The following is a 17,601-nucleotide window of genomic DNA, read 5'->3' on the forward strand; positions in this document are numbered from 1 at the left end:
TTACTTATGAACGGATCAGATCTCTTTTGAAATGAAGACACAGAAAGTGAAACGGAGTTACACAAAAAGGAAATGAGACCAGTTATCTTGTGGCCTCAGGACCAGCACATGGCCTCTGGGCAAGAAGGCAGGTCACAAATGATGACTTCCAGAGAGGGGCACAGATCCACCCTTACCACCAGTGAGTTCTTGACCTTGGGACAAATGTTTTTACCCCTCCAACTTTCTCCTCTCACCCTGTACCTGGGGGCAGTGACACAGCACCCACACAGAGTTAGTGTAAGTATAAAACTAGGAACACAACACAAGCAAGCCTCGTAGAGGGAAAGATGATTATGAAATCAATACAGAAAAGGCGTGGGAGGACCTGCCGGGGCTGCCAGCCGTTTCAGCTCTCACAGGCTGTTCTTGAGAGGAGAGGCCTCACACGCCTTGGTCCTTCCGATGACAGAACCCAGGGGTCAAAAGGCAAATCTGAGAGTCTCACCCTGGTCACAAGGGGAGGTGGGTGCTGACTTGGATCGATCTTCTTCAGATGGGGAGCTTCCAGAAGCTGGCTGTGGGGACTCGGCACCAGCAACGAGCTAGAGAGGACAGGAAGAAGGGAGAAAGGCATCAGAAAGGAGGATGAGTCTCCCTGAGGACAAGAGGCATCAAACTGGGGTGACAAAGAGTGTCAGGCACATAGCAGCACTTGCCGAGTTGCTAGTCTGAGAGCACAGATCCAAGTTTCATTTGCCAAACAAAGGGGGAAAATCAACTTTTATTCTATCCAAATGCAATAGGCCTTTCCAAGCAAAGCTCACCCACCTTTTCAATGAAGTTCCCCTCTGTCTGTCAACCCCAGACACTCTCTCATCCAAAGCAACATGACATTGGCTGTCTCTGCCATCTGTCTGGCATTTATTCATATTTTATCCAGCTTTATATCATTAATAATATCTGTATGTGTCTATTGCCTGGGATTTTCTACTCAGGCAGACCATATTTTTTTTGAAGGTAAGGCCTACCAGTACTTTTAACACCCCTGGAGACTTGCACAAACTAATACACATAATAGATGCTCAATAAATATTTTCAGATGTGTTTGATATCTGTTGGCAAATTTTCATGGAACACCCCAGGGAAGTGTGCTTCCTGGCATAGCTCTGGCATATCCACTTTGAGTGACATGAAGCGGGTAGCACTCTGCTCCCTCTGCTCTTGGTCCACCCACTGTGTTCACCTGGCCTTTCTGGCAAAATGAGGGGAAGCAGACCTCCAGCAAGTCTAATGCTCCTGCAAAGAAGACCAGGGGGCGGTACTTCCTCCATCCTTCACACTGACTCAGGTGACCACTGGACTTTTTTCCAGACTTTTTATCAGAAGCATCTCAGGCTGTGAGGTGCCCCTGCAAAGTTCATATGTGAAACAATGCAAAAAGGTTCAGAGGAGAAATGATTGGGTGTGAGAGCCTTAACCCAATCAGTGAAGTCATCCCCTGGTGGGATTCACTGAGCGGTAACTGAAGTGGCAAGGTGTGGCCGGAGGAGGTGAAATTAGGGGCATGACTTTGGGGTATATATTTGTGTCTGACAGGTGGAGATCTTTCTCTCTCTGCTTTCTGATCATCATGTGAGCTGCTCTCCTCCACCATAATCTTCTGCATGATGTTCTACCTCATCGTGAGCCCCAAGGAGTAGAGCCTGCTGTCTATGGAGTGAGACCTCTGAAACCGTGAGCCCCTAAATAAACCTTTCCTCCTCTACAATTGTTCTGGTTGGGTCTTCCAGTTGCAGCAGTGCAAAAGCTGACTAAAACACAACTTGTATTTTAAGTATTATTATTTTTATTATATTAAATAGATATCTTAATGTTATCTGTAACTGAAAAGAAACAAGAAAAAAGTATTTTAAAATAAAACAAGAAAATTCTAAAAGAAGAAGAAGAAGAAGAAGAATCATCTCAGACATAAAAAATCAGGACTATGGTCTCTTAACTAGATTCTGCTCCTTCCTGAATTTCTCCACATCACCTTTGTCCTACCAGGTTTACCAAATATAAGATAGGCAGACGATGGCTCGTTAAGAACATAGGAAAGAAGATAGCTACTGAGTTTTCTTTCAAATGTTCAATGACAACAAAAGAGTCTGTCTTACTTTACTATTGGCAGGAAAAACAAAAAACAAAAAACATCTCTTCTGACCAGGGCTCTCTCTAGGGCTCTTCCATGAGTCAGGCTAACATTGTCACCACAGACTGTTTGCTTAACCTGCCTCTCCTGAGGGGCCCTGGTGTTGTTGGTTACTAACCTTCTGCTTGCAACCCAGTGCCTTGGATCAACAACTGAAATCCTCTTTCTACCAGTGGGATTTAGAGAACCAAGGAGGGACACCGAAAGCACAAAATCTCACAGTTAACCAGAAGGAGGATTTTTTTCTTTTCCTGGCAACTCTTGCAAAACAGCTGTGTTTGCTGGGAATGTAGAGAAGGGGGAGACATTTAAGATGAAAAACAACCCAACTTTCTCTTGAGCGGGAAAAAATCTCTTCTGGAGGCACCAGGAGAAAGACAAGAGCAGGTTTCTAAAACAAGAAGACTAGGAAATGTAGGCTCTTTAGCAGGTACTTGAGGGTCAATTTAGAGAGAACATTTGAGAGTCAAGACTGCAGGAGGTGCCTAGAGGTGGACTCGCTTTTCTAGTGAAGTGCTTGGAAATTCTTGACACCAGGCAGTGAGGGCCACTGCCTGCCCCACCCACACCAGGGTTTCTTGCCTAGGTAACATTGTTCTGATTCTCTCATAGTTTACTTTTCAAAGACCTCTTAAATTTTCTAGGCTAAAACGGACAAACAAAATGTAGTTGGGCTAAAGAGCTGCTCCAGACGCTTTCAGCTCTGTTCATACCTGAAGGCCCTGACTTGCCAAAATAATGCTTTAGTAAAGGAATCTCTTCCCCATGGCATTCAGAATGTCACAAGAATAGAGACAGGGCTTTGGCCTCCAAAGATAGGCCCAGATGTTGAATGTTGTGGGGCAACGTGGGTTTTCCACAGGCAGCCCAGCACAAACCCAGGCATCTCCCTAGAGCAGAGTGTGGGTTGGGGGAATTCACACACTGAAATTGCTTGCCTGCCAAATCCGGAGGCAGGTAAGTCTACTTCCTTGTCTAGAATTGTTATGCTTTTTCTAGAATGCTAATTCCTCATCTCAAAATGTATGTTTCTTTAACAAACCTCTTGAGGCTGGCTCTGTCATCTCTTCCACCCTTCTTTCTTCCCACTCAGGGTAGAAGCACTCTCTTTTTTTGTACTGGGGATTGAACCAAGGGTACTTTATCAATGAGCCACATCCCCAGTCCTTTTTATTTTTTACTTTTGAGACAGGGTCTCATCAAGTTGTTTAGGGCCTCACTAAGTTCCCTCAGGCTGGCCTAAACTTGCAATCCTCCTGCCTCGGCCTCCCCAGTTGCTAGGATTATAGACATGCACCACCATGCCCAGTTTGGAAGGAGACTTTCATGTAACCTGTCTGACTTCTTTTTTCCTTTCTTTTTTTCTTTAAACACGTGCTGTGTTGAGTAAGTTGCCTCACACCCAGGAATCTTACAGCCTACTCCAGAACACTCAGGAAGCCAGCACAGACAAGCAGGCCTGGAGAGAGCTCCAGAGACACCACCAAAGAGCCACTTACCTTTTTCCTCCTCTGGCCGCTGTTGGTGATTTTGTCTGGAGTGACACCTAGGTCCGCCAGCACTTTGGCGATCCCTCTGGCGTCCACTCCACAGTTGGGAGCCACATTGGTCTCACAGCGTCGGTGGACGTTCATTTTGCAGACTGTAAGGAGACATGGGGGAGAGATAGCCAAGTGTTTATGGCCTAGAGCATTACCATTTTTTAAATTGTAAAAGTAACATGTTCATTTGATAGAATTTGGAAAAATGCAGAAAAATAGAAAAATTAAAATCCTTGCTCATCCCATCACACAGGACCACCTTGCAGAGATAACACTGCTTCTTAGTTACTTCCTTCCAGTCATTCTTTCTACATGTCTGAAAGGAGGATGGACAAACAAAATATCACATTTAATTTTCATTTAGGGGACTAGGATATTGACTCCAGAAGAACCTAACTGATTCCTCTGGAAAAATTTTTAAAAATTCATTTGAATTCTGGACCCAAATGGGACACAGGTCCATAGTCGGCTCCACTCCTCGGCAGGGGTCACACGCATACAGGGCTCTCCACAGCAATTAGAAGAAGACCTCTGGGTGCTTTCAGCAGGGGGAGAGGAAGACAAACCACTCCAAACCAGGTTAGAACATTCTGCTCTTCTCAACAAGACCTGCCCTTAGGAGACACTATTTTAAGAGAGTTTGAACTGCTGGAGATTTATCAGATCCTAACTGACCCAGGAGTAAGGAAATGTCCACGCCAGCCATGCTAAACCTCTGGAGGCCAGGGGAGGACTGAGAAGCATCGTGGAGCAGGCTCGCTGCCCGGCTGAGACCTATGCCAAGGACCGCAGAAGGCCTCCCCTGCCCCCACTCTCCACCCTCACATGCGTATTCCACCATTCTCTACTCAGTACACCCTGTCTGGCTCCCTAGAACAATTGCAAGGTGCACTGAAAGACAAAAAGCATAATTTAAGGAGACAGAGTATCAGAACTCGACTCAGATATGGCAGGCAATGTTACAATGATCAAATTGGGAATTTTAAAACAATGATGAGTAAAATACCTTAGTAGTTTCCACATCTTAAAGGTTTCCACTTTCCAAATAGCTATAGCAATCAAGACAGTGTGGAATTGGCAAAAGAACAAATAGATCAATGGAAGAGAAGAGACAGTTCAGAAAGAGAACCATATAAATATAGTTAACTGATCTTCAACAAAGGAGCAAACACAGTCCTTTTGACAGATGGGGCTGGAATAACTGAACATCCATAAGCAAAACAAGACAAAACAATAACAACAAAAACATCCTGAATCTGGATCCAGAACTTATACCTATCATACAAATTAACTCAAAATGGATCATGTAAAATGCAAACAATGAAACTCCTAAATGATAATAGAGAAGACCATCTAGGGGACCTTGTGTATGGACACGTCTTTTTAGATAACAATACCAAACACATGGTCCATCAGAGAAATAACCGACAAGCTGGACTTTATGAAAATTAAAAGGTTCTGCTCTGTAAAAGGTATTGTCAAGACAATGAGAAGACAAGCCACAGACTGGGGGCAAGTATTTGCAAAAGATGTACCTTATAAAGGCCTGTTATCCAAAACAGTCACTCTCCACACTCAATAATTAAAAAAAAGGAACAATCCAATTTTAAAAATGGGAAAAAGATCTGAGCAGACATCTCATCAAAAAAGATATTCAGATGGCAAATAAGCACACAAGAAGATGCTCCACAGTGTATATCACTAGGGAATTGCAAATTAATACTATTAGATACCCCTACACCATTCTATTAAAATGGCCAAAATTCATATCTCTGATGACACCAAATCCTGGTGAGGATACAGAGCTACAGGAATTCTCATTCATTGCTGGTGGGAATGTAAATGGTACAGCCCCTTGGGAAGACAGCTTAGCAGTCTCTTACAAAATAAAACTTACCCTTACCATATACTCTATAGTCATGGTCAGTACTCCCACACCTGATATTTACCCAAATGAGTTGAAAATTTATGTCCACACAAAAATCTGCACACAGAGGCTTATAGTAGCTTTATTCATAACTGTCAAAATCTGCAAACCATCAAGATGTCCTTCTGTGGGTCAATGGAGAGAAATACGTTGGTTCATCCAACACTGAAATACTATTTAAGCTTAAAAAGAAATGCACTATCAAACCATGAAAAGAAATGGAGGAACAGGAAATGCTCATTACTAGGTAGAAGAAGTCAACCTGAAAAGGTTTCAAATGACATCATTCCAACTATGTGGCCCTACAGAAAAGGCCGAATTACAGAGACTGTAAAAGGCTCTGTGGCTGCCAGGGAGGAAGGGATGAATAAGCAGAGCACAGAGGACTTTTAGGGTACCAAAACTGTCCTATATGATACTATAGTGGTGGATACATGTCATTACATATTTGTCTAAAGGCAGGAATGGTACACCACCAAGAATGAACCCTCCTGTAAACTACTAACTTTGAATGATGATGGTCTGGTGAGGTAAGTTTATCAGTTGGTAACAAATGGGCCACTCTGGTGTGGGATAACAGTGGTTGGGAGACCTACGGATGGGGTGGCGGGGGGCAGGGTATGGGAAATCTCTAATACTATGAACCCAAAACTGGTGTAGAAAAATAACGTCTGTTAAAGCGATTAAAACACACAAAGCTGCTCCTGAAATGAAAGCAGGCAGGCTGGCCCAGACCTCCTGCTTGCCGTGCATCACCTGGTCATGGGCCTGGAGGGAGGGACGGCACAGAGCTCCCCACCTCCACACCAATCCTGGTTTGGAGAACTCAGCTGAGCTACCGAATTAAAGGCAGGGGTTAGGGGGGCGGCTTTCTCGGAATACAAAAACAAAGAAGAAAACTCTGCACAGCCCAGCCATGGGCTGGACTCGGGGAGTTCTTGGTAATGCCGGCTGGCAGCCCAGGGGTGGAAGGCTGATCGCATACTCCAGGCAACAGCTCTGCTCTGAATTCTCATCACACTCCCCTAAGCAACGGCTGCCTTCAGACACTCACTCACCTTCCCTGCTCTGCCCACCAACCCCTGGTCTGCCTCTTTGTGAAGCATCAGAAAGGACAAGAATGAAGGAACCAAATTTAGAGAGTTTTTTGGCAAGTGCAACCGAGTTCATATAATTTGGCCACTAGCGCCCTCTGGTGTTGGAATGTCAGACCTGTCGATTGTGACCGGTTGGCGGAACAGCAAAGTGGAAAACGTTCTTTAGGGGACTTTGCTTTTTATTTTTTAAAAGCCTGCTATCTTCCTAGGAGATCTCTGTAGTTGTCTTGCTATGTTTTTAAACATTCCAATCACATGTCAGTTAAAATGGATGACATGAGATTATGACATCAAAAGCAATGTGAAAAGCCTGGGCAGGTGAGAGCTGAGCTGACTGAGGATGGTCAGCGTGAGATGAGTCAGGCAGCCATGCTGGGAGCACGGGCTCCTGGAGTTGTCGGTGTCACCAGGAGATCGGCAAAGAGAAGTGGATGTGCCAGCTGGCACCAAAAGAAACCTCAGGAGGATTCACGTTAATGTGGTCAAATGAGGTACATGTGTCACCGCCCCCACCTGTCACTAGTGGAGAACACCAAAGCCAAGAGCTGTTAATTCTAGACTGCCAACCCACTCCCCTCCCTAGGCTGCCCTTTAAGCCTTCTCTTCCTAGGATGCCTGTTAACATGCATTTGCACTGGCCTCATCCAAATGAAGTCATGCCAAGAAAGAAACAGAGTTACTGTACTGAGAAAGGGCTCTTCTAAATGGATAACCCTACCCTAACTACCCAGCTATTCACCACCTATTTGTTGAGCAGCTACTGTGTGCTGGGTGGGGCTTCAGCAGCAGTGTCCTCTCAGATCAGCTTGTGATTTGGGCACAGTGACCTTCATCTCCTTTTGGAGAGACCTCATTTCCATGTTTCCACCCTTCCCATAACTGAGATTAAAGCCAGGATTGCAAAAAGGAGGGTCAAAGCAAGCAGAGCCTCTAAGGACAATGGCTAAGTCATGCCTGAGGAGACACTTGGGCCCAGGTATGCTGCAGAAGTTTTCGTGTGTGTAGAACCAAGGCCCTTACCCAAGCAAGGTGAGCGCCATACCACTAAGCCACAGCCCCGGGCTCAACTTTGTAAACCTCCCGCCTCAGCCTCCCCAGTAGCCGGGATTACAGGCCTACATCATGGCACCTGCCTAAAGGTTTCTTCATGTTAGGCTAATTTGAAGGTGAGTCAGGGCAATGGTTCTATTTCATGGCAGGTTACCATCAGCCATGCTATGCTCAGAGTCAGAGAGCAAACAATTAGAAATAGGAAATGTGTGACGGATGATGGCAGGGTTGGGAGGGGGACTGAATGTAGAGTGCCAGGTAGAAGAGGAGATAGGGGATCCTAGGGGTGGTCCCTTGGAGTCATCCTGGGACAAATGTCCCCAGAAAGAGACTTGGGAGTCTGACTATATTGGAACCATAACAACACTTTCCAGACATCATATGGAATGGCCAATTGTCTACTACCCAGAATTCCTCAAAAACTACATCTTGTATCAACCTTCCCTGTGTGAGGGGGACATTCATCATGGTCCCTAGGCACTGCCAGACACCACTGGAAGGGGCTCCAAACCAACCAAGGACTCCCCTATGGCACTGCAGCTCTGAATGCCGAGTTGCTCCCTCATACCTGCTCTCCACCTGTGATGTGGTCCCCCCACACCTTTCCAGGTCTTCCTGTTCCCTCAACTGTAGCTCCAGTCCCATGTCTCCCCAAAAGCCTTTCTTGACCACCCTAGCTGTACTGGACTCTTTTGCCCAGGAATTGTGCACACTTATATTTGACTCATGGCTTGAACTGTGGTCTATTATTTAACTTAATGCCCAGGGAGTACTCTACTTACAGAAGTTTCTAGAAGACTAAAATCATGCTTTATCTCTAAGTTCTCAAAATGCCTTTGCACAAAGTAGGGTGCAATGCTTCTGAGTGTATTTGAACTCTATGGTAATTAGTAGTATTTCTGCAGCACAAATGGAAACTCTCACCCAGAGACCAGAGATCAGAAGATATCAGGGAACTGAAATCCCAAGCTCATGACATAAGATTTTTTTTTCTGACTATACAAGATTAAATACCAATGTTCAAGAAGGCAGAGCAGTCAGTTCGCATGGCTTATTTAGCAACAAACAGACAACAAATAAAAGTATCCTTACTTATGTCCTCCTTATATAATTCAACCACCAAAACAAAACTTGGGTTGTTTTTTTGTTTGTTTTGTTTTGTTTTTTGTTTTTTGGGGATGGGGAGAGTACCAGAGATTGAACTCAGGGGCACTCAACCACTGAGCCACATCTCCAGTCCCATTTTATATTTTATTTAGAGACAGGGTCTCACTGAATTGCTTAGTACCTTGTTTTTGCTGAGGCTGAGTTTGAACTCATGATCCTCCTGCCTCAGCCTCCTGAGCTGCTGGAATCACAGGCATGTACCATTATGCCTGGCAAGACTTGGGCTTTTAAAATAGGACTTTTAGGGCTTTTCTTTCATAATTATTTGTACATATGCATGACGATGCCTGAATGAAGATGTCTGCAGCAGCCTTAATTAAAATAGTGACCAGAAAAAACCAGTAAGAGTCCATCAAGAGGGCAATATTTAAATAGCCTATTAAACTTGCATAATGTGGACTATGAAGCAATCATAAAAAGAATGAAGTAGCTCTGTAAGTCCTGCCTGGAAAAATCAAGTTACAGAACGATGCACATAGGATGCAACAAACAAATATTCTGTTGAGTGCTCATGAGTCAGGCACTTTCTAGCTGCTGGGGAAATAGCAGAGGATGACACACACAAATCTCTGCCTCCGTGGAGCTATTCTCTGATGGGGGAGCGAGAGACATAGACGTAATAAGTAGCATAGAGTTAGGTGTTTAAATGCTATGGTAAAAAAGAAGGCAGAGGAAGGTGATGGAAGATGAGAGGTGAGAGTGTCTGTTTTTAAAAGGGCGCTCAGGGTGGCCCTCACACACGCAGGGGTGGCATTGCATGTGTTGGGGACATGGGGGCGTGGATGTGAGGGGGTGGTGGGCAGCTTCTAGGGTTGCCCCAATGACCATAGCCTCCTGGGATTAACATCCTTAGGTGACCCCCTCTCATTCAGTGTGTGCTGGACCCAGCGACTCTCCTCTAGGTAGAAAATGCCGAGAGCGACGAGATGTCACTTTTTGAGGTTAGGTTACGGAGGCCTGTGGCTAGAGCCTTGGCACCCTCTTTCTTGACTATGTGCTGTGACAGCAGCCAGCTGCCACGTGGGGAGCTACTTAGGAGAGACACACTGGCAAGAACTGGCATCTCAGGCCAACACGCAGCAGGGACCTGAGGCTGCCAGGGCCACATGAGTGAGTTTGGATGTGGATCCTCCGCCAGTCAAGCTTCCAGATGAGACCTCAGCCCCCACTTCCAGCTGGATCTCAACCTCCTGGGTCAAAAGCACCCAGCCAAGCTGCACCCAGACTTCTGACCCACAGGTACTCATAAATATTGGTTGTTTTATATCAGTAAGTTGCAGCAATAGATATTAAAACTGTGTGTGTGTGTGTGTGTGTGTGTATGTGTGTGTATGTGTGTAAGTATTCATGAAGTAAGTACACACAGCCTCAAAAAACACCTAGCAAATCTTTAGTAGCAATTAAGTCTGGGGATGAAAGTACAAAGAGACTACGAAGAAAGACTTTAATGTTTCACACACTGTCACGTTTTGCTCAAATCTTTCACAGTGAGAGCGTATTTGTATATTACTGTGCGCTTTTAATTCTAAAAATAGAAATAATGGTTGCAGTTGTGACAAGGGTCTAGCTATTCAAAAAATAGTAAAGGACTGACATTTTCAAAAAATATTGAGAATAAAAATCTTTTTTTCAAGTGTTTAGTTTTTGTTTTTTTTTAATATCCAAAAAAATTTTTTTTTCTTTTTTTTCTTTTTAGGAAGGAAGAGAAGAAGGAAGGAAGGGAGGAAGACTTTTATCTTTAGGACTCTACCCAGTCACCCCCTGGGGTATGTACCTAAGGTCACTCTGCTTTTATTACTTTAATTACAATCCTCAGAAGACAGGAGGGTATTTGGATGGCAGTAAGGTGACCTGCATTTGATCTCCCAGGTGGGCAGTGACCAAACCAGGGCAGGACAGCTCCCCCAGTTCCCAGGTCTCAACAGGTCACAGATCCCCCAGGGTTCTGTTGTTCACTAAGTCCTGGACAGCAAGTGACACCTGTGTCCTCATTTGTGAATGCAGCCTCAGATCAGAGCAGTTGCTAAGATGGATCTGAGAGAGAGGGGCAGAGGCCAGGAAGGACTTCCCAGGCCAGGCCTTCCTGAGGCACATTTTCTTCCCACCTCAGTTCCAAGCTGCAATCCCAGAGGCCCCTGGACAGCCACAACGAAGCACAGGGCTCTGTGGCCCTGCGGGTGACCGTAAGTTGTGGACAGAGCTCTGGCTCTCTTGTTAAACTGCCCCTCGGCATCTGCTGACTCCAGGGTGGCCATGCTGAGCCGTGAGAGAGCCTGAGCGGAAGTCACCTGGGGACAGAGTGGCCGTGTCTCACTGTGATGGCCCCGTAACTTCTTTGGAGAAGAAAATGACAATTGTAAGGCCCTGGCAGCTCCCTTTGGGAAGACCAACCACAAGTGTCAGCTGAGAAATGCAAGAGCCCAGAGAGGTTCGCTGTGCAGGTAAAGCACAGCTAGGGGAGGTGGCAGGGCTGAGGTCACAAACTGAAGAGTTCAGATGCCCCAGAGCCTCATGACCTAGCACCCGAGCCTTGGAAGTCAGTTAATGGGCTGCGATGCTCAGACAGGCCCAGGGATGAACATGGAGAGCCTCGGACAGTATGGACGCTGGAATCAAGGACAAGAGAAAGGAACGGAATGTTCCGTCTGCTCACTTGGCACCAGTGCTTTTCTGTCCTGGTTAAGGAGCTCAGTTACCCAACAGCTGTGTGAACATCCTCCCAGGGTCTGACCCCTCTGTGGCTGAGGACAGGGAAGGATAACCTAGAGACAGAGGTCAGTCCCCCACCAGTCCCTGGCTATGCGTCCTTGTTTATGTCACTAGTCTCTCCAATCTCTGTTTCCCTGCCAGTCAAAGGTGAGGACAGTCACATAACAATGTTTCCATCAACTTTTGACCCCATAAATGATGGTGGTCCCCTAAGATTATATCACCCGTTGACATTAGAGTCATCTTAGTTTATTAGCACATTCTATGATGTTTGCAAACAGCAAAATTTCCTAAAGAGGTAATTCTTAGAAGTATCTCTGCCCTTCAATAAGGCATAATTGTAAATGTGCTCTCATTAACTAGGGACAGTCCTCAAAAGAGTAAAAACACAATGCGTGAGCCTAGGTGGCTTGGTCAACTGCAGGCTGAAAGGAGAGTGATCAGGAAATCTACGGGTCCTTCTATCTGGGTTCAAATGCTTAAGAAACCTGTTCCAAGGAGTGGGACTGACCTCAAAGCTGAAGCACAGAGCAGCAGCCACATGGCTTATCTGCACAGCACCAGGAGAGCAGGGCTCCAGCCCAGGAGGACCAGCCAGCAGCATCCAGCTATGGTTAAAACCCAGCCGAGTCTCCTGAGCAGGGAGTGTTGGGGAGGGACTAGATCAGAGCAAGATGCAGGACCAAGGTGCCTGGACTTAAGCTTCAACTCTACTGGGATCCCACATGAGTTACTATGTCTCGATTTGTCCTTAATAGTCACAGCTGCAGACCTGCCTTGGATCTGGGCAGAAGTAGGCCATGTTGGCTTCATGGCCATGACCTAGAAAACTTGAGTTTCTTGGTCAAGGAAAGGATGGGAAAAGATAAATAGAGAGAGGAGATTTGGGGGCAAACAAGTGACTCTGTGTGATACTCTGATGTGTTGGATCTGTGTCATTATACATTTGTCTACACCCACAGAATGTGAAACGCCAAGTGTGAACTCTAATGTGAACTCTGGACTTTGGGTGCTAATGAATGAAAAGCCTTTATTTCCTAGTTCCTGAGTAGCCCCACCCCCATGCTGCTCCCCTGGGGTCTTGTGATCACATATTCCACTCTCCTCCCCTTTATCTGAGCAGGCTTCCTGCCAAAGGAACTGAAGACATCATCCCTGGGTCAGCCAAGGACCCAGTCCTAGCAGCAACACCTGGGTATGTGCACTGCTTTCTTAAAATATTCATATTTATGAGATGACGGTATCTTCATTTAGATTTTCATTTACATTAATAATTAATATTGTTTCTAACAACTAGGCATCACCTCATCAGACTCCTATCCAAAGCAGGCTCTACGCTTCCTGGCAACCCCAGTCAGCCTTCCAGAAATGCTCTCACTTCTTTACTAAAATCGTTTGAGATTCCTGATCCACTTTTTTCTTCCTTATCCCTTGTTGTGTTTCACCTCATGCCCAACAGGATTTCAGGTAGGCCCTGTTTTATTCATGGTGATGTGCTAGAAAGGATGCTGGAGAGGGAGACTGGGAAGCTTTCACTGCCCGCCTTGCAGATGCTGGGAAGGTCACAAGGAACCCAGATGTGTCAACAGTCAGCACTGCTTCCTGTACTGGACCAGTATCATCATGGTCCCCCAACAGCTACTCCCAATCTTTGCCACCTTCCCCACCCCTCCCACACTTTCAGTTCTCCTCTCAACTTTGAAAAGGACCACCCATTTCAGAAAATAAGGGAAATCTCATTGCCAGTGTCCTCAACAGATTCAAAGTGTAAATAATGACTTGCCCACTCAGGGTCCCCTGAATCCCCACCCTGACACCCTGACCCCAGAGATACACCTGCACTACCTGGTCTGCAGCCTCCCTGCCATCTTGGTGGGGCTGTCTTACTTTATCCTCACCCCTACCTGGCCACTGCCCCAGCTGTATCAATGGTCTCTTTTCTCTCCTGGTTCTACAAAGTCTCCTTTTCCAATGTTTCCTGACCGTCTAAATATTCTGAAAACATTTTTTCCTCCATTCTTTTCCAGCCTATTGCACATGGGCCTCCATCCCACTGACTGACTAAGACAGCTCCCGCTGAGGTCACTGGTGACCTTCTCATTGTTAAACCCAGTCTTGTGCTTCTCGTCTTACCTCACAGAACCTCTCAAGAGCACGTGGCATCCCTCACCACTTCCTTTTTAATGCTTTTTTTTTTTTTTTATGTTCTGCACACTTTTGGCTTCTACCAGGTTGCTCTTTGCTAACCCCCCCCCCACCCCCGTGAGGTCCTTCCCTCTCATGGGCTTTGCAGGTTCCTTTTTGGACCACGGCAAGTGCCACACCAGCTCCCAAGGTGTTAACTTTGGCTCTTCTCTCTACAGACTTAAGCACTTGGCCCTGAGGATGACATCTACTCAATAGCTGTAACTCCAACCAGATACTGACAAACCCAAATCCCAGTGCCCAGTCTAGACCTCTCCCGCAGTGTTCCATGAGAATTGATTGGACGGCTCCACATCACTTCCCATAGGCACCTCCAGTTACCACATCCCCAACCCATTCCACCATTTTGCCCCCAGCCCTGTCCTCCCTCATGCAGTCCCTGTCTCAGTGACTGATTCACTATCCCCAGTTGGATCTGGCTGCTCTGTCCAACAAATTACTTCTTAAAAATTTTAAGTTATTTTCTTTATTCCTCTACAGCCAGTATCTTATTTTCAATTTTTATAATTTCTCACTGGCATCCTTTCAGTGACTAATGTGTCCATGTCCTCAGTTTATTTCCCCATACTTTGCCTATTTTAAAAGTCTTTCCACCAGGGGAATTTATTAATACATTCAGTACAAACAATAGATACCATTTGAAAATAATCTCCATGCACTATTCTTACCCAATACTTTGCAGTTGCTCATAGTCTAGCCTTACGACAGGCTAGTCCAGCTTACCAAACTGGACTCTTTATTCAGGTTCCCAGAATCTGTTCCCATATGATGTGCTGTTACTTGTACCACCCAGCATACTCACTGGAGCAGACAGATCACAGGAGGGACAGAGTGAGGAACCTGAGACTCAGGGTCCAAGAATCAAGACCCACATATGATAAGCTGTGTAATGTGTCCAAATTACTTCATTTTTGAGCCTCAGTTTCCTCCTGGGACATAGGGAGACTATCACATATGTCACAACCTATGAAACATCAGTAACACATTTCATGTGACAGCACCCTAGCCTGGCTCCTTCCAAGAGTGAGCTCATGAGAGAAAAAGTCCAGTTCATTTCAATTTACTTACTTTACAACCTAATTCCAAAAGTATTTCTTCCCCTCTACTCCAGTATACCCCTCACATTATTCCTACACGTTTGTGGGCTCGTTCTGTCCCCAGTTCGTTAACTGTCTTAAGAGGTGGGTCACACCTTCTTCCTCCACCATGTTTCCCTCCGTGCAGTCATTGGCGGCCTCTGCCAGAGTCCTAACAGAGGTGCACGGTTAGCAACAGGGCTAAGGAGGGCTTGCGCCCAGTGCTCCAGCCAAATCTGGAACTTACTATCCAGGCTCAGACAAAGGTTTTCCACAAATAGGAGAAAAAAGGGGGCTCAGACATTGGGGGTGAGGGGAGGACAGGGAGCAACTCACCTTTACACTGCAAACCCTGCCGCAAGAGGCCCCAGAGCAAGGACCCACAGTGGTCACAGAAGGTGGGGACCTTGTAGTTGTGGATCCCAAACTTGTGGGGCATGTTGACACTGAACCGCTGTGAGCCCACCTGCAGGATGGCAAAGCACAGAGTCAGCAGGCTGACTTCTAGCTCCTCCACGGCCCAGAAGCCTCATCACTGGGACTCTGACAGAACGTCTTCCCCAGGAAGCACCTGCCACGGTAGGCTTGGCTCTGAGACACCAGCTGAACAGAGCCTCCCTCCTGGCCCCACCTTCACTCCTGATGCCCCGACTCCTAGCCTGCTGCATTGGCTGGCTTGGCAAGGCCAGGCCTGCTTCTCCGAGCCTGCCCCCCAGGACGTCAGGCCTTCCAAAGTCACATCACACAGGTGGTGGTGTGCCTCACACCTGAGCCACTCATGAGACAGCACCACGTGCCTTCAGAATTGCTTTGTAAAGAGGCCTCACCCAGCAAAGGGGCTTCCAGCAGCTCCGAGGTGGACACAAGGAGTCTGTAAAGCAACATGTGAACCAGCAGTGTCGTGGAAACCAGGACCATCAGTTAGAACAAGCAATAATTACATGAAGATGGAAACCAAGGACACTAAGGTGTTGGTGCCGACCACACACCAGGCACCACAGCTCAGTGAAGTCCGACCAGCACTCTCTGGGGGAGTTCCCGTGTGACTCTGAGTTCACTGAGGAGGAAATTAAGGCACAGGGAGATTCAGAAACAGGAGAGAAGCTGATAGGCCAGGCTTCCATCCCGCACACCCACGGCAGAAGACATAGACACACAGGAGTGAGCGGGACTCACAGAGAACAGAGAGGCAGAAAGAATCATAAGATCAGAAACAGGAATGCAGGAAAGTGACAGACACAGAGACAGAACACTCCTGAGTTACTGAAGGAAAGTGACAGGCACAGAGATAGAGCACTCCTTTGTGACACCTTGGAAGTGGGGGAAGGGGTGTGAGTCCTCAGCCTGACAGAGCAGGCACGAGACAGGGAAAGCAACTGGTCTTGAGCTCACGTGCAGAAGACCCAAGATGCCCATCAGCAGAGCACCTGTGGAGAGGAGGGAGAGCTGGCGGCACGGTGTTGGGAGCTACGCATATTTGTAGTGCACGTGTACACAGATGTGTGTGTGCACAAGCATCACACAGAAGGTGGCTTCATAGAGGAGTGAACTCAAGGTCAGTCTCCATGGGCAGCAGCACCTGGCAAGGGCACAGTCATCACCGTGATGGATCAGATAGCTGTCACTGAAGGACACTGGCCCCAGGAAGCACGCAATGGTGGCAGGTACACCAGGACAGGCAGTCAACCCCACCAAGCTAAGAGCCCTCCTTCCTCAGTCCCTGGCAGTTTGGACACATTTGGGAACAGATCTCACTGGAGACTTTTCACTGCTCCATCTATCAGGAAAGACAGAAGGAAGAACTAGGTCACGGATCAATTGGGTGCCGTGCATTTCAAGTCTCTATCTCTAACCTGAGTGACTCTTATGGGCCTTTTCCCTCCAAAGAAGCAAGGGAAAGCTTTAGAGCCTGCAGAGGTTCCCTGGGGGTGAGACTTGATGGGCAGCCTGCCCTTGAGAGCAGGACTCGTGCATTCTTTGCTTCCATGGGCCTGGCACAATGCCTGCCATATAGGAAGTGCCCAATCAGTACTCAGTGGAATGTCTACAGGAAGGAAGGAAGTCAGGCAGCAGGCAAGTCATTTCCTTCTTTCATTTTCTTACGAAAGCAGTAAAGGCAACAATGCTCCTTGGTTTATGCCTATAAACCGGGAGTCAAGAGACCCAGGTGCTGGCTTGCCTTTTTAGCCAAGCCAAGAGATGCCCTGAGAACAGCTGTAGCTCTCAGGGCTCCATCGACCCTTCAGGGGCACAGAGGGCTCACTCTCCGCCTTGCCCCCTGCTGCTTTCCAAAGATGGCATGGAAGCAAAAGGAGATGCAAGGAAAGAAATGTTTTATGTGCAAAGATATTATTTGTTTGAACTATTTTTAAGAAGTAGGTAGAAGGTCTCCATAATCACTCCTTTTTAAACTCAGCTGATTATAAATCTACTCAGGGGCTCTCTCTGACCCCTGACTCCAGTGACATATGATTACACAGTATGTATTTTACCCAGAATTAAAAGCACACTTGAAATCAACGATTCAGAAGACAGATGACACCTGCGCCCACAATCGTACCTGTCACCTCCCTCCAACAGGCTTTTTATAAAATCATTCTTCCAATTGCTCATTTAGGGGACACCTGGCTCCCTGCTTACCGTTGTTCATGCTTCC

The 17,601-nt window shown here is 46.6% G+C and overlaps 1 protein-coding gene across 2 annotated transcripts in view; it reads right to left on the reverse strand.

Moving 5' to 3' along the window:
* The window catches only part of PRKCE (protein kinase C epsilon), a 466,710-nt gene that overhangs the window by 155,885 nt on the left and 293,224 nt on the right, over nt 1–17,601 (reverse strand). For both annotated transcript variants that reach the window (XM_079111623.1, XM_079111624.1), the window contains exons 6-8: nt 15,282–15,411; nt 3,673–3,815; nt 488–584 (exon numbers count right to left, since the gene is read on the reverse strand). In XM_079111623.1, coding sequence (XP_078967749.1) covers nt 488–584; nt 3,673–3,815; nt 15,282–15,411 — 370 coding nt within the window. The remainder of the gene's footprint in view (nt 1–487; nt 585–3,672; nt 3,816–15,281; nt 15,412–17,601) is intronic.

The sequence above is a fragment of the Sciurus vulgaris genome (genome assembly GCF_902686455.1).
Source record: "Sciurus vulgaris genome assembly, chromosome: 14".
In the NCBI taxonomy this organism is placed as follows: domain Eukaryota; kingdom Metazoa; phylum Chordata; class Mammalia; order Rodentia; family Sciuridae; genus Sciurus; species Sciurus vulgaris.